General features: G+C 46.2%; 2 protein-coding genes across 3 annotated transcripts; one reads left to right on the top strand and one right to left on the bottom strand.

Moving 5' to 3' along the window:
• Positions 1–305: 305 nt before the first annotated feature.
• On the bottom strand, positions 306–18682 carry CCHa2-R (CCHamide-2 receptor). Of its 2 annotated transcripts, XM_017236842.3 has the most exons (7): positions 18370–18682; positions 6364–6979; positions 4420–4639; positions 4194–4360; positions 3391–3584; positions 3210–3330; positions 307–1597 (listed from the first exon to the last, which is right to left on the bottom strand). In XM_017236842.3, exons 2-7 carry the CDS (start codon positions 6741–6743, stop codon positions 1180–1182), a joined length of 1500 nt encoding a protein of 499 aa, XP_017092331.2. In that variant the 5' UTR covers positions 6744–6979; positions 18370–18682; the 3' UTR covers positions 307–1179. The 2 variants fall into 2 exon arrangements, with proteins under 2 accessions (XP_043066666.1, XP_017092331.2); XM_043210731.2 differs by lacking the exons at positions 4194–4360; positions 4420–4639 and having other exon boundaries at positions 306–1597.
• On the top strand, positions 9807–12464 carry LOC108122275 (serine-rich adhesin for platelets). The gene has a single exon (XM_017236841.3). The coding sequence runs from the start codon at positions 9935–9937 to the stop codon at positions 11987–11989; it is 2055 nt and encodes a 684-aa protein (XP_017092330.2). The 5' UTR covers positions 9807–9934; the 3' UTR covers positions 11990–12464.
• Positions 18683–18916: the final 234 nt, after the last annotated feature.

Here is an 18916-nt window from a genome sequence, read left to right as displayed (position 1 = left end):
CATTCGAGCATCCTGCCAATGCATAGATTTTATCTCTGCAGTATTAATTTATTCACCGAAAATATTATAAATTGTGTGTTGCAACCAAAAACTAGAGTGGTATGCAACCGTTCCATACTTTTCGGGCTGCTTAGTTTAACAGGATAAAGGTCTGGAAGGACAAAGTTGAACCTTTCCAAATATATAAACACAAAACCAGTTTACGCAAATTTTGCAGCTTTATTTTGCAACACAATGGTCTCCCAATTTAGTAGGGTTAACTTTTTAATTTACAATTTTGATAGCAATCTTATACAAAATTAAGGACGATGAGTAGATGATTATGTGCTTGGAGGCCTCCTTGAAGCTCACATTGGGCTTGCCCTTAGTAGCGCAAGCGGTTGCTTTCGAAGCGATTGATGCTGAAATCGGGGAACAGACAATGTTACTTGTATTTCTTAATATCGGATATCCACACGGATACTTTAAATGTTAGTTTCCAGCCTGTGAAAGCACGCTTACCAGACGCAACTCTGAAAGTGCACTGCATTGATTACAACATCCAGACCATTTACACTTATGGAATCCATTTATTTACAGAATTGTATGCTACAAGTTAATCCTATTGATATTTACGGAGAGTGTATACTCAATAATTAGCAGGGACTGGGTCTGTGTATGTGTAGTGCGGGCCTGGCTCGTTAAATACAATTTTATTGATAGGCCAGGTAGTTGCGAGTTACATTTAATGTGCTGGGTGACTTACCTAATTAACACATCACATATAGTACGACTAAAGTAGGGAATATAGTAGGATAACGATAACACTGCATAAAATATATACTAGTACGCAATAGGTTCTGTTTCAAACTTTATACAAATTTATAGGCTTAGAGTTAGTAAAATGCTATTGATACGGCTAGTCCCTCCGGCGGCTGCCGCACTTGGGATGCACCCATCCGCTTTATCCAGGGAATGGGTGGGGATAGAGGTGGCTGGGGACGGAAAGGGTGAGGTAAGGGAAGCGATTTTAAATTAGCCGGCAATTGCCGAGCGCTGTGCTATGGGTGCTCAGGGAACGGGGTTGCGTGCCAACACAAAGTGAGATCAATGGCCTATTGTTTTCGCTCAGAGCTGCTCATCTGCCTGAAGGGACACCTCTACGTCCTCCTCCTCCAACAGCTCCACAATCAGCGTGCCTCACCTCTTCTCGCCCACGGCCGCCGCACGTCCCGAGGAAGGACCTCCAGTGGCACCCACTCCTGCTCCTCCCAGAGTGCCTCCTGCCGCCCCGTGGCCGTTGCTGTGCTGCATTGGCATAGAGTCCCCGCCGTGGAAGCTGGCCCCCCGCCCAGCCGAAAGCCCCGAGCCCCCTCCACCTCCGTGATTGCTGTTCCGATGCATCGAGGCCCGCAGATTGCCGCCTGCCCCGCCCACATAGGTGGAGCGGCGCATGGACATTACGCTAGTGTTGTCCATAATTCCGGTAGCCGTAGAGTGCTGCCGCAGGTGAGGCTGGCGCTTGACGCAGAAGCAGCAGAGGTAGCGGTTGAAGTGTTGCCGGAACACTCCAGATACGCAGTAAAGAGCCACGGGGTTGACGCAAGAATTGAGGAAGCTGCAAATTGAAAACACAGGACCAAAGATGGGTTAGTACCAATCAAGGACGGGAAGTTGAATTGTAAACGGGGCATGAAAAGAGCCCCTAAAGCCGCACGGCATCCCGCCTCCAAGAGAATGCCATGAATAAGTTTCTAGCTTTTTATACCCTTGCAGAGGGTATTATAATTTTGTCCAAAAGTGTGCAACGCAGTGAAGGAGACATCTACGACCCTATAAAGTATATATATTCTTGATCAGGATCACCTCCTGAGTTGATATGAGCATGTCCGTCTGTCCGTCTGTCCGTCTGTCCGTCTGTCTGTCTGTCTGTTTCTACGCAAACTAGTCTCTCAGTTTTAAAGCTATCGTCTTGAAACTTTGCACACACCCTTCTTTCCTTTGCACGCAGTATATAAGTCGGAACGGCCCGGATCGGCCGACTATATCCTATAGCTGCCATATAACTGATTGATCGGAAATGGTATAACTTTGGTATTTTTAGAGTTAGAGAGTTCAAATTTTAGGTGAGATTTTTGGCAAAATAATACGACATGCCAAATTTCATAAGGATCGGCCGACTATATCCTATAGCTGTCATATAACTGAACGATCGGAAATGACCCAACTTTCGTGTTTTTGAAGATAGAAAGCTGGAATTTAGTACAGACTCTATTTTTGGTCAGTTGATCCAACCTACCAAATTTCATTAGGATCGGCCGACTATATCCTATAGCTGCCATATAACTGAACGATCGGAAATGGTATTTGGTAGAAATATCAACTTTCGTATTTTTGAAGATAGAAGCTTGGGACTTTTTTTAGATTTTGTATTGTAATAAATTGGAGTATATATTCCTATTCCCATAAGGATCGGCCAACTATATCCGATGTTTGCGATACATATCCGGTTTTAACTGCAAGGGTATATAAACTTCGGCTCCGCCCGAAGTTAGCTTTCCTTTCTTGTTTTAAACTACATTTACACACTATTTAATGTAGAGTATTTTAAATAATTCTTTGTAATTTTTTTCCTGATCTTGGCTTTAAAAAATAAAACACTAGGGTTGGAAATCGAGAGTTAAAGAACTGACTCTAGTTCCGCCAACTCGGGGGAATATGCAAATAGCTTTTGCCCCTGATGCTGGGCAGAAAATTATGTCACCAAATTGCTGACACATTATTTTCAGAGTTTTACTTCGCTAAGTGCCGCACAAAATGGATGGGGGATGGGGCTGAAAGTTGGGGGCTGTCAACAAAAATAAATGTACTATTAAAGTGGGGTGGACATAATTTGTTTCAATTAAAAATTATGCTAAAGGCAGTGCCCGCTGCGCTGTAGTAAAATAGTTTTCTGGAAAACTTTAAAGACAGTCCTCGAGACCTTCATCTGCATTTTGCATTCTGCACCCTGACGTCCGGGACTCTTACCCCATTTTTCTTGCATTCCCCCGGCATGTGTGTGACTGAAGGCGAGTCTAGCCATAAATTGTGACCCCCTCGAGGAATGCTTGGATTGCCACTGTGTGGAGGGGATCAGCCAAGACAAATGTCTCTCGAAGAAGTGAGTCGCCAAAAGTGCTGACTTTTCCGGCAACTGGAAAACTGGGTTACTGTTCGGGGAGACTCACCTCGTACAGAATCCCACGATGCGCAGCACGTTCCAAAACTCATCGAAGTCCTCCTCGGCTGTGGGATAGAAGTGGTACCACAGCTCGAACACGTGGTACGGGAAGAAGCAAATGAAGAATACTGCAAGTCGTTACCAGGGTAATTAGAGAGGGAGAAGAATATCCGGGAACCAAAGCTTACCCACAACAAAGGCTACCACCATGCGTGCCACGTGGCGGCGAGCCCGGGCCTGGGAGCGACTCTGCATGCTCTGCTGCTCCCCTGGCATGTCCCGGGCGCTGATGTGGAGCCGCTTGGCCATCATTATGTAGAGTGCACCGATGATAGACAGCGGTAGTAGGTAATAGATCGAGGCCTTGGCCGCCACCATGTATCTGGAAGAGAGCAGGGAGTCTCAAATAGGGATTGGAACAAAGGAGGCACTTTCTCGAACTTTCTTTGAAATTCCATTTTTATGCGGTCATCTGAGTGAAGGACATTAAGTTATGGGAATGAAGAAGCAAAAGCTTTTGGCTTACAAACATTTTATCCCAAAATTGAGGCTCTTAATGGGACCGAAACACATGCCACCAAATGGCATAAATATAAAGCATGTTGGCATGCTATAAATGAAAAATTTGCAACCAGTTGAGTGGCGCCTGCCGCAGCCAGGATACGTCCACCCCCTTTCATTACAGACAGATTATGTGGCAACAGCTGACGCCAGCCGCACGAAAGGATTAATTTACAACTTGCGTCTCAGCCCAGGCTTGGCAAACCCAATGAGGAAGGAATTAAGTCCGACTGGCCGGTACTGGGGCAGCACGGCAGCAGGTGAAAATGGCTGCATCATGTGGCACAAGATAAAATATGGAAGACACAAGATACAAGTGCTTTAATGATTAATGTCATCTTATGAGATGCGAAAAACCTTTAAAAGGCGACATCTTGCTGAAATGAGTTGCGGCTTTGTTCGCCAGACCTTAAAAGGAGGATAAACTTACTTCGCGTACTCCGGGTCGCGAAAGGGATCGCACACTTCGATGCTCATATTTCCGTTGGGCGTGAGCACGGTGTAAGACTTGATGTTGGAGACCAGGAACGACGGCATACCCAGAAGGATGGCCAGGACCCAAATCATCGCGGCGGTGAAGACTGTAAGCGGCTTTGTCTGTGGGATGGGATTTGTAAGAAGTGACCACGCGAAATCTCGGCGCACCTGCCACTCACCTGGAGCTTGCGCAGCGGATTCACGATGGCGCAGTACCTTTCGCCGGACAGGGCAGTGAGGGTAAAGACCGACACTCCGATGGAGATATCCTTGAAGAACTCGCTGATGCGGCACATGTTCCTTTCAAAGGGCCAGCTCTCCTGCGTGTACACAATAGTTGCTACGGGCACGCAAACCAAAATCACCAGCAGATCAGCCAGAGCCAGGGACAGTATGTAGCTGCAACCAGAACACAGTCAGGCTTAGTTTCCAACACATATTTCTCCGGCAAGGGTCTCCCGTCTCTGATTTTCTGGCAGCTCGTCCGAAAACAGAATGCCTTTGTGCTTGTCCGGTTGACCCTTTGACAGGGGTCCCAGACTCTCAGCACCCCCACACGACGCTTCAACGCCTGCAGAGTTTTCGGAAAAAATGCTTCACAAGTCAAATGAATAATGGTTCGATTGGAGAGCTTGTACACAGAAATCCAGGAGTGCCGGGCAGACTCATATATACTCATCATATACTCTTGCAGATCAAAGACATTAGATGCCCTCACGCCACATAGGCAGTCGCCCTGTTCCCCATTTACTAACAATATTTTGGAAATAAACATAAGTGTTTGGAAAACATGGATGGCCTCTGAACAGTGTAAAAACATGTTCAAGAGTGAAAAAATGAAGAGCATTTCATTCGTTATCCGACATTTCCAAGCTATTATTTGTGTTCAATGTCCTCGATGTTCAACGTTCAAATAAAGTGTATAAGAATGGTAGCTCTTTGGGTCACTTGCACAAGTTGCGTGGGTGGTTTGGGTAAAGGGCATTCCCATGAATTCGCGACAAATCGGCTTGACATTGACATTAAAGGCCTCATGTGAATCAGTGGGCAAGGAGCGACCCCGAAGCATTAGCTTGGTGATTCGTTCCCGAATCCTGACACCTTCCGCTCCTCCTTGTCTAGACCCGTTGGCGACAAAGGCGACTCAAACGAACTGCAAACTTTGTCCCGACAACAGCACAATTACGAATGTAATCACAATTACTACAAAAATTACTGCCCATTGATTGCAGTTTGTCAAGTCGAGTGTGCAGAGAGCGGCAATTTGGGCAATCAGCAGCAAATTATGACCACCTGCAGTTCTCTGCCTTCACAAATTGCAGAGCCCCCCAGGATCCGACAGTTGCAACGTTTTCGGGAACTGTACAGAAAGGGCGCTCATCCTGCTCCCCTGCCGTCAAAGCCGTCCTGAAACTTTTGATTGAATCATATTTGAATTTATTCGAATTTCGCTTGTGTTTCTGTTTCTGTACAAGTTTCCCCAAGTTTGAAACTTCATAAACATTTGCATGCCGGCGGCCCTTGCCGACAGCTGCTGACTGCTCCCAGTTGTGGCTTTGAAAAAGGGCTGAAACCTAAAGAGGCTCAGGGCTCTGAGGGCTGGGTGCAAAATCGAATTTACCTTGTCCGACGGCGACTTGTCAGGAACATGCTACCAAGTTTATACAAAACACAAGAAGCCAAAATCTGGTAACTTGGCCAACACGGAACAAGTGAGTTGTAGCCTGGCAGCTGTGGGTCAAGCAGCGATCATGTCGCCCTCTCCGATTAAAGTTGGCTAACTATTTAAATAACTGAATTGGTATTCCGAAATGGCAGGCGACAGATTGTTCGACACACTTTTGGGAGGTTTCTAAGATGCTCGAGGTATCCATCCCTAGAAGTTCTCATTTACTTTCGGAGCGATGGGAGATGCGTGTTGTCGGGGCAATAATAAAATAAAATGCAGCTCATAAGTCGGCTCATGAATTTTGAGTGGCAGTTTAAGCCGTCTGTGGCTGTAATGCTGGGCCATATAAAGCCATTATTATTTATGGGACGAGGCCAGCCTAAGGCTGTCAAGGACTTTGGTTTGGCCCCCTCCGACTTCGGATGTATCCCGAAGCCGCGACATATCCACTTACGTGTTGGGGATGTTGCGCATCGACCGGTGGCGGAAGAAGATAATGACCAGCGTTCCGTTGCCCAGCACGCCCACGATGAAGATGAGCGTGTACAGAACGGTGACGATGTATGTCTCCGGGCGCTCCAGAACTGGCACATATGGGCCACCTCCGCCGTCGGCGCTGGCGTTGTGCTGCCCCAGACCCAGGACCCCTCCCACTGCCGTGGCGGCCCCCTGTTGTCCTGTTGCTAGGCCAAGACTGCTGTCATTGCCGCCGCCATCACTGCCGTTCCCGCTCCCGATGCTGATGATGTTGGGGGATACTCCGCCAGTGGCGTCAGGGGGGGCATACAGCAGGCTGAGAGCCAGCGTCTGGCTCATGTCCATGAGGGCGCTCATGTTTCGTTTGAATGTCTCTGATCGAGCGGTGCTTAGCTTTTTACGGCCTCGCTGTGGCCACTTCCGGTTGTGGGGTTGGCTGGTTTGTGCTTTTGCTCGCCTACTTGCAGGTCCGGCAAGGGGGGGCCGAAGAGGTTGCCACAGCGTGGTGTTTTATTCTGCACATTGTGTTGGGTCCAAACCACAGAGCTTGCTTCGGTGGTTGCCGTTTGACTTTCGCCAGCTGTCGCCGGAGGCTGTGGGGAGAGACAGACACAAGAGAGGGGTTAGACAGCGGTTTAAACTACTTTAATAGGATGCGAAATGTTAGTCAGATACGACGGCTTATCTGGGCTGGCAGACAAGCGAATGTACTACCTATGAATGTCGTAAATATTACGCATACTCTGCGTGTGCATCGGGCGCGGGAGTGCGAATAGAATTTATGATTCAGCAGCTGAGGCCGACTGCCGTTCGAGTGCGTCTGTCGGTGGATACATGTATCTGCATAATAAAGAATATCCTTTACATGCAATCGTTGACCGTGCTGGCATTACACAACAATTTACAGCGCCCATAAACATAAATTGCGAGAGATTTCGAACAGCCCTCCATCCAGCGTCCAATTATTCCTTCCCGCCCTATTACCCCCAATGGCTTCGATTATCTTTCACGCTCACTCAGACCGCACTTTCAATCTTGGTCCCTTCAAACACCTCCTGCCCGCCACCCTGCCTTGCCCAGGCATTCCCTGCCAGGGAACTAATACAAAATCATTCGTGCAGAAGCAAATATTTTCAAATCGCAATCAAACGCATTTATCCCCAAACCGGAGTAGAGGCTTAGCCGGAAGATGACACGCAGAATGGCTTTGTGATCCGGGATCCAAGCTCTTGGCTCCTGGCTGCTGACTCCCGGCTCCGGGTTTCCCGGCGAGTTTATCTCGGCTCCCTACTTGAATGGCTGAGTTTTACTTTCTTACTCGCTGACGCTCCCCAGTCAGCTTCAATTTCAATTTGATAGTAGATTGCCCCTGGCATCGTCTCCATTTGGCTGGTTCCCATTGATTTTGCTTTTCTTATTTATTTATTTTTATTGTGGGCAATGCGACTGATGCGAGCTTTCTTGCGCCGATTGAAATGCCATTGAGTTCCGTATCGGAAGACTATTTCTGGGAAATCTAATCAACTAGTTTGGCTCACACTGCCTCCCGCCGATGCCAATGCACTGCTGACATAAAATTAAATATTTATCGGAGAACATCTTGAAAATGTTTGCTCCCAGAACCGGTGAAGCAGCGTCTCAAATCGTTGAATGCCTCTCCTGCAAATCCAATGAGCCATTAGGTCGAAATTCCAAAAACAATTCGGTAAATCGGCAACCTCTCGCTCATGCTAGGGGGACTAGGGGCTAGCGCGTCGTACTTACAGATATCAAAACTTTTGACTAATTATCGCAAAGTTCAGGCATCCTTGCAAAATAATTTTGCAAAAACAAATTCTTACTAAAATAGCGCAAAAATGAGTAATTTTGTTGCCGATGCACAGGTATTACAATGATCAACATCTCGTGTTTTCCACCTAAGGGGGTTGACGCCGGTCATTAAAGTCATCACAAAAAGTGTTTAATCCAAACTTGACTCACTTGACCCCCAGACAGGTGACCTTTTACGTCAATGGTTTGACAATTTCTTTAATAACCTGTAAAATTGTACAATTGGCTCAGTCAGGTATTATTTTATTTGGAAATTCAAGAAGCTAATACTTTTTTGCGAGGATAATGGTAATGAGATAATGAGTTTTGCTTCTCTCGTGTTTTTAGATCTTCTTTCCGAGCGTATACTGTACTTTGCAGCTTCTTTTCATCTCTTGGAGTCAATTATTTATTTCGGTAAAAAAGCTGTCAGCGAACTCCAACGAACACTTCAAAAAGTAAACTTATTTCGCCGTTTTTATGACTAGCCGGAAAACTTTTTGATTTTTTCGTTAGAGGGGAATGTGATAAGGTGGTCGCCCACTATAACAAACTACGGGAATAGGAAAGGCAGGACATTGCCACAGTATTCCCAGGGGCGCAGTGGAAGTCAATAGGCTATCGTCGAGGGAATCGGCCCAAAGAAAATGGTTAAACATCAACGCCTAGGGGCTGGAGAGAGGGCACAATACTGCTCCTTGACCCCAATCAATTGAATGGAATTTTATTTGTATGCTGGTAGCCATTAATTTCAGTCGGTTTTCTTAAAGTGTCGCCTTGTGCGAATGCTCTGGGGATGACTGTAAAACGCAGCCGTGGCGGCCATAAAAGGTGTTCTAATCGCTTGTCTGCGGAAAACATTTATTTATGATTTAGTCCTGTTATACGAGTTGACTCCAGAGGTCTTCCTTGTACGAAGAAAGTGGCGAAGTGCCGGCACCCCGTTGCCGTCCTTTGATCCCCCGCTGCGACTTACCGAGGAGTCAGATGAGGTCCTACGTGGCAGATAAATCATGCAACCAAATATAATTTAATACACTTGCGTGCCCTGGGTAGCTGCGGCAACGTGGCGTATGTGTAATGCGTTATGCGGAATGCGTAACGCGGCATGCTGGTTTATCATCCACCGTTTTTTCTGCGCAGTCAAGCCGAATAATAAACCTAGCTGAGGTGTTGACTTAAAGTCCTGCCAGGCAACTCTTTAAGGTTCAGGAATCAGGGTACACAAAAAAATGTACCTCTGGCGACGGGCGGTCCGCTCGCCTAAGGACAACTCATTATGCTTCACGCCGCTCTAATTAGACTCAAAAATATCTGATGAGCCCCAAGAAGGGACGCATCCCTTCGACGCCGACCCTGCCCATATTTAATGTGCGCTGAAAGACCCGCGAGCTATGCAAATATCCCTTTCCCCTTGAGCATGACAAAATTATGCGCCATCGCCCCCAACTGCTGCACTGTCAGCAACGATGGCGTAGGCGGGACGTGAGGGAGTCTCCTGGTCGCCTGGCCTGGGGCTTTGGCCATTAGTCATCACTGAAGATGATTGAACACAGCACCCTTTGGACCTGGGGAAAATTTCCAATCCGGCCTTCAGTAGGCCTGGAAAAAAGTGCTATATGGGCGAAGCGAGTCTAGGAATTGTTTACATACACTTTAAACTTCCTTTGATTTACTTGCATTTAATCCCCAGGAGAATTGATAAATCATCTACCAGAGTCCCATTATAAATTTTCAGTATGTCGAAGAGGGTGAGCATCGTCCTGCCGGACGAAATGCCGTCGAGGTCTGCAAGTAAAAAGGACCAGTCGAGGCAAGCCAGAAATTCCATGAAGAGCAATAGCCACGAAGAGCCCATAGTTTTTCTGGCGGTTAGCCAGGAGAGCAGCCCTTCTTCTTTACTTTCCAGCCAGAAGACCTCCAGCAACTTGAGTTTGCATGAGACGTCGGCGCATTTGCTTTCTTTGGAGAGTTTCGTATCTCCAGACCCTTCACCAAAAAGTACTAATTTGGCTAGCCCCAGGCCCTTGTCCACGGATCAAGCGCATAGTATGGATTCCTCCGTAAGCTCCATTAAGCAGTTTCTAAGGAACACTGTTGCCTTGGTCAGGGCGGGAGAGTCCTTCACCTCAGTAAAGCGTCTATTCTACAACTTTGTGAAAAGGAATGAAGACTCTACCTCCAATACAGTATCAAAGGAGTCTCCCACCGATGAAGGTAGGATGGTAGGATCCCAAGTCGCCAGGATGCCAATTCCCAACCACAAACATTCAACGAACACCTTTTTTTCCGACGTACCAACTGGTTTTACAGTGCCCAGTACTTCGCAGATGACCTCCAGCCCGCCGCATTCCGTCTTTTCCTTCAATCACACAAAATACGACTTTGCCAGCCTTATCTCCGATGTTACCCCCCTGACAGGGTACACACCAAATACAGCGCAGGCTTGGAGCACCGAAGATGCCGACTATCGAAGCGAAACCTCTCTGAAGACCAGTACTGCCCCGCGGGTCGGATTGTCTTCGTCCGTTGCACTCAGTTTGGGAACACATCGTTCCCTCAGTTCTTCAAATGCAGATGGGCTCTTCAGAGCTACGAGTGGAGGTCATTCAAGGCCCTCCCTGGCGGTAAATTCCACAGAGAGACCTAAGAGCTCTGTTTCAAAGCAGCGAGGTAGCAGAAATATAAAGAAACTCTTGAGTAAGTCGCCAAAGAGCTCCCCTCAGGCTGCGCCGCGAACAAGAATTCAATCGATAACGTCAACTGTCAATCCGGCCGCACCATCATTCACAATAGTTAGCGCCTCCAGACAATTAGAGGAACGCGAGGCCCAGAAGTTCATAAGCGGCAGCATCTTGAGCTCCGAAAGGCAGAATCTGAAAGTAGCCCCAAATGTAACTCCCAGAATGTCGGTCAGTCAGGTAATAAAGGAGTCGCAATCCAGCTCATCCCGCCTAGAAGGGACTAGGCGTTCTTCTCTGATCAATAACCATTCGTCGAGATCCGACTCCAATTCAAATAACGGCCAAAGGCAAAAAAAGTCAGTGAGGATAAGCGAGGACCCTGTCCGAGCGGCTGAGTTTGCCTTCACCTTAGTTAGTCCAGAGGAGGCGGAGCCTAGTCAGCCAACAGAAGGAAGTAGCAATCCAAAAAGTATAGAAGATGGCTCCAGTTGCGAGACATACAAGGAGGGTTGCAACTGCCATCACTGCCAGGACATGCGGCGGGCCGTGAAACGCGCCGAGTACTTCAACTCACCCCAGGGCCAAAAACAACTGGAGGCCAAGCTCCTGGCCAAAAACTTCTTCATGGACATCTGCGCGATGTCGATTGTGCGCGCGCAAATCCAGGACGACCTGTACGGTACCAGGAAATGTCCGCCTGCCCGGGTCAGCTATCCCGTGTGCATCTGCGGGGCCAACCGGCTGGACGCAGGCTCGCTGAGTCTGAACTGGTTCACCCACGACCTGAATAGTGTGGACCATTTTGACTTTTACGTAGACGACGTTCCGAGCCGGAGCGTCTACAACCTGCAGGCCAAGTGCACCGTCCTTGTAGACGTGGACGCCAAGAAGATACACAAACTGCGCATGCGCGCCGTTCCAGTTCGGGGCAGTGGCGCCCAAGCCACGCCGGTAGACAAGCTCATGTCGGAGGTGATCGCGGGACACATGCGGAACGTGACACAGGGCAAGCTTTTCGCCCGCTGCCTGAAGCACCTGGACACCCAGGTGCCGCAGCCTTCGCTGGTGGACTTCTGGACTGACAGCGAGTTCCTTTACATGCCCGCCTAGCTAGACAGGAGTAAATTTAAAGTCCGATTTATGCCTCATTGTTTGTATGTATTAAAGGAGGGATGCCTCGTGGCAACAGCTGCGTGGGTATTAATTGATAACATCTCGTTTGGAGTGGTGCTGACTAATCGTCGAACAAGAAAGTGGAACCACACCCGGCTCTCAGGCCGTGGAAGGCACCTGGCTCTGCCTCCTATTCCAGGGACTCCTGGGATGTCCAGGAAGCCGGCCATCAGTCAACCGGGGATGTAGACGGCTTCAGCTGTCGTCTTTATTTAAAAACTTATCGTAATCTGTGCAGGCGCCAGTTTCCAGTTCGCTTCCAAGCGGTTCGCGATGATGGAGCTTTCTGTTTTTATCGGGCGTCCACAGCCACCATTTGTTAGGAAAAAGAGAAATAAAGATGACTGGGGCTGAGTGGCCTGACGGGGCTGACGTAGGCGACTCACTCAGATGTCAGAGGTTTCGGCCACGATGTAGCATGATTAATTACTTGGCAAATATTTGAAATTCCTCATGCTCCCGCTCCCGCTCCCTGCGGCTGCTATGGAAATAATCTGACATGAATCGGAAAAAGAGAGGTGCACTCGCACATTTACGAGCACAGAGTGTTTTAATTAATTTTCACTTTTGTTCGACTGGCGGACATTCCGCCGGCCGTCTGACAGACAGCTGGGCCAAGCACTCCCCGGATACTCGGACCAGTGTTGGGTCCCCGGGGGAATGGGGCATTGCTTTTTTTCGCTCTTTGCGGCGCGTGATTGGCCTCCAAACAAATAGAACTGTGCTCTGCTAAGTTCCATGTTTCCATTATTTGAATAATTTTCAATTATCGCAAATATTTCCCACAGTCAGTAGTTCATTTGGCCAGACCCCGGGGCCCGGCCACTTCCTGCATGCTGCCAGGCTCGGGCGACGACTAACATTTTTTATAGTCGCATCTCGCAGTGTACTTTCAATTACTTTTTATGGTTATTATCGTGCCCACACTTCCCTCTCGGCGCGTTTTATGTGCTGCAAGCAGTTGGCCAAATATTTTAATTGATTTCATGTGGTCGATGCTAGCAATTTGGCTGCTGCTCCGGCTCATCTAAGCGTTGTGTAAATATTTGGATTTCCGGCAGACAATCTAGCTGAATTGTTTACGCCGAGCTGTTTATGGCAGAGCTCTTTGTAATCTTAATCTTACGAACCAGCCCTAAAATTGTTTGACACCTCACCACAACGTATGTACATCTTTTAAACCCCAATTAACTCACCCTTCAAACCTCAAAGGATCGCTGGTTGGGGTACTCAAAAATTCATTACAACTTGGCCCACTGTGACAACTTCGCCCCATGGGAGTCATGTGTTTCCAAATGGATTCGCCGCGGAGGATGAATCGAACACCATATCGGGATATTCCTTTCCAGCGCCTTCCTCACACATGGTTGGGCCGGTGGCATTGAAATGAATTTTCGCGATACTGTCTCATTCGCCACAATAGAAAGTAAAAATACACAAAAGAAGCCAAAGGCGTGGCAGGAGGAGGAATTCCAGGGAAATTATTGAAAAGGAGACTTGTTCGAGTGACAGAGACATGAGAGTAAACAAGAAAGGCAATAAGAAGGAGCAAGAAAATTCTGTCAAACCCATTCTTTTGGTACTTGGGGCTTTAGGACGTCTAAAGGACAATTTTGAGGAGTGCAGAGGCCCTTAATGTGATACGGTTCCATACTAGTTTAAGAAAGGACTCAAGCACCGGAACAACTTGTTGTCTAATTGTCTATAAATAGGTTTTGGCTTACACTCACGCGCTCGGAGGACCCGAATGAATCCAATTTGGTTAACCCAAATCAAATTAGGCTGCCGAAAAAAACGAACTTATGGAGATATAAAACCAATTTTCAAAACACTCCCTCCTGAAATTGAATGTGTCTTTTTATACAAGTTAATCATTTTCCGTTTTATTTGACTTTTTATTTTCATTTTCTGTTCCCTGGCTTTTGTCCTGTCAAGGAGAGTTCGCCCACAATATAAAAAACACAATATACCAATGCCTTTCTTTCACAGTTCCTTGAAATTATTTATGGCCCTTTGTGGTCCGTGTCCAGTCAACCTCAGCAGGCAGGTCACCCAGAGAACGATTTCATGATAAATGACTCCTGTTCATCTTCGAGTATGAAAGATGGGGTAACTTGTTTGCAAATCCCCTTCGGTCACTAAAGCGATAAAGGAATTTGGCCATACTTCTGGTTTAAGTCTCTAGAAACATGTAGTAATTTTAAATCTACACATATTTATCTGAATTACTTTCTGTCGATAATGATTGTTTACAATTGTCTTTTCGTTTACACTTTTATTCCGAGCCTTCATAGCTTAAAAGCAAGGTCTGAAAGAGTGTTTTCCAGTCCCCTAAGTCATCCTCAGGCTGGCCATCGAATTAGCATCACCATCTATCTTTAACTAGTTAATGCCGATGACACAAAGAACTTACAACACTGAAGACCTCCGGAATAAATCTCTTTTTTCCATAAATCATTCCTGCACTGTGTCCCTGAGATTTGTGAAGTTAAAAGCATTAGCGATGATCTCAGAGAATCCAGCTTGCACCGTGGGGTATTGGCTCTCATTTCCGTAGTAAGTAGATTCCCTTTGTTGCCCGTTTAAAAATTGTTAAAAGAAATATTAAATTTTTCCTTTATTTTTTATAAAATATAGTCACTTTTTTAAAGAAATATTTTCCTTTTTCTGTCTAATTTCTAGCTAATATTGTAAATGGTATAGCCAATGTATAGCCCATAAATATAATCATTTTAGCACACCTGCGATATCAAGAGTCTTTTTCAAGGTTTTTAACCTGGTTTGGTAATGGCGTCCCACGGTGAATTTATGATTGTTGAACACATTAAACGCCATATTGAAGTCGAAGCGAAGGGGAAATGCGTAATAACCTGTTCCCAGACAGGTGAGTCCTGTCGCAGGACAATAGAAAAGTGGCATCCTGTCACAAGTCGAATCAGGCACCACCACGACGTTGACAGGGTGAAGGACACGAAGGCCGCCGCAACTGGTATCCCTGCCATGCGTAGTGCCAGAAATTGATAGCTCGTCAGAAGGGATTTGGCCATGAGTAAGTTGGCCCCAGCGCCAGCTTTTCCTCCGACTGCTTATCATCCGTTGCCTTATTTAATTTCCTATTTATGTCACGCATTGCTCACCATCCGCACGGCTGACTGGAGTCGTAATCGAATTTCATTTCCCTGCAACACGCTGCAGCAAAGCGAACCCAGCGATTGACGCATCTGCCTTCGAGTCAAAAGACTTCGAAGGCGCTCCTAATGGTGTGATTCGACAGCTGGCGTAGAGGACTCGAGGCAGGAATGATGAAAACCCGCCATTGCGAAATGGATGAGCCAGGTGCCGGGCCGTTGCATATTCATGTGGTAAAAGGCCTCTCAACACCTCGCTATAATTATTCCCGACTCGGAATCTGAGCAGTAGAGCCCGGACGTGGCCACGATCCTTCAGTGCCATAAATATCCAGCTACGACATAAATCAGTTTAATATGGCAAATTAATTCCCCCGCACCTTCGGGGAGTCTGGGAAACTGGGAGAACGGAAAAGCTGAGGCCAGCAAGGGCTTTAAAGCTGTTCATAATTGGAGACTGTAATTGGAACTAGGGACAACAATCCGGGGGCTACTTAAATTTCAACTTGTCATTCAGTTTTATCGTCTTAAGTCCCGGATACGCGGATACTGTTGGCCGGCGGGTCCGGGAAAAACCCAATAAGAAGATTGGAATGCTGCCAACATTTAATGTTCCCATCAATAAATCAGTCGTCGAACGAATATTGGCTGGGCCGCATCTTTAGGCCAACAGGCAATAGAGGAGCGAATAAATGGATATTACACACATAAATATCAATTCGAGCACGGGCTGGCACATGCTCGGAAATGAAACATTATTTATTATTGCTCTCCTGATGAAAGATTGAAAATTGTCAAAAGTCAAACACACACCTGGCGAACTGGTGTTTTCATTTGCAGGCAATTAAACGGAAAAATAAATTTCGAATGTTAAATAAAGGAGCTACAGGCCCGTCGTCATGGTTGCCATGGCTTGCGCAAAAGCCAATGGAATTCGTTTAAACTAGTCTCGGGAATGAGAGCAACCTCGACCGCAGAGATGTCGGATTATGACGTGACATGAATCTGTTTACAGCTCCTGACATGACACAACAAACACCTACGTTAAGCTGCCTTTAAATTTTTTCGATTGAGTTTTTTGCTGCATCTCGTAATCCATCACAGCCACCAGAGTCCTGATCGGTTTATAGTTAACCACTTCATCGTCAAAGGACGTGCGTTATGTGCCGTCTGTCATCGGAGCGAATGCAAATAATCTGCAGCCACTGCGGCCGATGGCCTGCAACTGACAGTTGCCAGTGGCAGCTTTTAAAGTTTCCACCCACCATAGTGTTTTGTCAAACATGAGCAAGTTTTTCCAGTTCTCCCAGCTGCCCGGGCTATGGAATCCTATGAAAGTCAAGTGCAGGAGGATAGCAAATAGGGCCCTGCGGACACATTGCGTATACGCAGTGTGTGCGTCTGGCGCGCGTTTCAATTTTATTAACCGCAAAACTTTTTTGGCTCCCGAAAGGGATGGGTTGGGGGGTCCGCAAAAGGGTTGTAATAACCGGTTTGAGGGCGGTTACCTTACCACTTCGCTTGTAATACGTGGCTTTTGGAGGAGTCTTCTCATGACTGATGCAAGAGGGTACCAGCCAGTCGATTCTCTCCGCGTTCCTGCATATGCGCCCATGGATAGCAACTTTTTTGCGTTAAATAAGAGCCACTCTGTAGCTATAAAAAAAACAATTGAAGAGACAAAAGGAGCCATCGCAGGAAAACTGGCGAGTATAAGCACTAATGAGGTAAATTTGTTATTGCAGCTTCGGTCTTAAATATTTACGGCTGATTGTGAAGCTAATTAGCCATTCATCCTTTCAGTCATGGGATAACCCTGCCGCACCTTATGGGCCATCTCGAGAGTGACAAATTTGATCTGATCTGCGCTGATGGAGCCGCTACGTGCTGGGTGGCGGATGGGACTGATTTGATTGACTTATGCTAATTTTTGGGCCACCATCACCATCCGATCATTTGGAAAATCACTGCGCTGATGTGACACTGACAGGATGCGAATAGAGTCGGGCTGGGAAGGCGGGTCTAAGCCTACGAGGCGCCCTCTCGTTGGGTGTTTTCTCGCTTTTGAAGCTGCGTGCCAGCCACAAAGTTATGGAAACTTCCCGAGGATTAGCTTTAATGTTTCTCTGTCTCCATGTCAGGGGCCCAGACCACACGACGTTAATTAGATTCGAAGCCCCGCTGGCCTAATATCGGAAATTCTAGCGCACGGACGAACGCCTGAAGAGAGGTTTCAATATTTCCATGATGACCGTGTTCACTGACCGCGTCTGAGTTCTTCTTGCCCCATGAACCTCCTAAAGTAAATTATGCTATAATTATCTGGCCAGAACTGAGCTTGGAAACAAGAAAGTATAGTACAAAGGACAAATATAAAGTCCATGTCTGGTATCTTAACAAAAAGAATATTTATGCAGAATTAAATGAGAAAAAAACGCTTGCTTGGACTAATCACAAATGTACAACAATACCATAAAATAATTATACTAATCTGACCTTCCTTAAAAGTTTTCAAGTTAATTTTGTCAAACTTTCTGTACATTAAAATAAACTCTGTTGCTTTTCCCTCGACATAATTAAAAATTGCGTTTACATGTAGGTCTGAAGGGACTGAACTTTTACCCTTTTGTTATTTCTTATAAACAAAGTGAAAGGGGAACGATAAGGAGGAAAGTACAATGCGCTTACAGCAAAATTTAATTTAATAACTTCCCTTGTAATTAGACGATTGTAATTGAAAGATTTTTCTTTGGAGAAGACTTTCACTTTTTCACATTCTTTTCACACGTTTCCATATAAACAGCGCAAGAGAATAAGAAAAGTTGACTGAGCCAAAGCCAATAAATCCTTTTAAATATATTTAATCCTTATTGCATCACTCTAGAAGTTTTAGGCTTCTAATCTTAATACCTAATAACATACCAAAGTTATAGTATTTTCTTTGGAAAGCTATATTTCAAGGCGAGCCGCAAAACTTAAAGTTTAATAACTTAAAAAAAAAATGTTTTTCGATTGTAAATAAAACAAATTTTTAAAAATGGAAATCCAATTTTTTTAATTTTACTTATTTTGCTTACCATTTTTTGTCCCATTTTGGAAAAAAAATGTGAGCTTAAAATAATTGTGAAGTATTTTAAAACTAACAATTGACTGCACATACACCCAACTTTTCGCAATCCAATTACTCACCAGTCAGAGGGCTGAAAATAATGTAGCGACCCGGAGAACAGAGGGCTCTATATGCCAGACAATAGCAATTGTTCTCAAATTGTTATTTTTTTATAAATCAAAAGGCGAGCGCTGAGTGCCCCGTACAGACGTCTTCAAAAACACTTGCAGCAGCGGAAGCTGTTGATATGACTAATGTTAATTTGAATTATGCAAGTTTTCTTTGCGAATTTGGAATCCTAGCAATTCTGGTATTTTTGAATTTCCGTTTCAGAACTACCGACCGGCGGACAACGGAGACTGTGAGCGAGCGACCACGACCGGTTCTGGGGAATCCGTGCAAAGGACTAATTTGGCCAAGCTAGCGAAGCTCACGGCCTAGTCGGCGCTCGCACGAAATCCACACGTACACAAGGCTTTCAAAAAGCGCGGCAAACGCGCGTTCCACACTCGACAATGGCTTCCACCATGTGCGCGAGCTGGGACATGCGCATAGCCTATTATGTGGCCCACTGAGTATTTCATTCATGGGCGATTTTATTTCTTGGTCTGAATGGAAAATTAGGTT

This window comes from Drosophila bipectinata, chromosome 2R (genome assembly GCF_030179905.1).
Source record: "Drosophila bipectinata strain 14024-0381.07 chromosome 2R, DbipHiC1v2, whole genome shotgun sequence".
In the NCBI taxonomy this organism is placed as follows: domain Eukaryota; kingdom Metazoa; phylum Arthropoda; class Insecta; order Diptera; family Drosophilidae; genus Drosophila; species Drosophila bipectinata.
This window is presented reverse-complemented; position numbering and strand designations above follow the sequence as displayed.

Bases quoted from the DNA above. Each gene is read 5' to 3' on its own strand.
- CCHa2-R (XM_017236842.3), bottom strand. From the start codon at position 6,743: ATGAGCGCCCTCATGGACATGAGCCAGACGCTGGCTCTCAGCCTGCTG. The intron at 3,585-4,193 runs GTAAGTTTATCC...GCTCTCTTCCAG, and splicing joins CGCGACCCGGAGTACGCGAA to ATACATGGTGGCGGCCAAGG. The intron at 1,598-3,209 runs GTGAGTCTCCCC...TTCAATTTGCAG, and splicing joins ATCGTGGGATTCTGTACGAG to CTTCCTCAATTCTTGCGTCA.
- LOC108122275 (XM_017236841.3), top strand. From the start codon at position 9,935: ATGTCGAAGAGGGTGAGCATCGTCCTGCCGGACGAAATGCCGTCGAGG.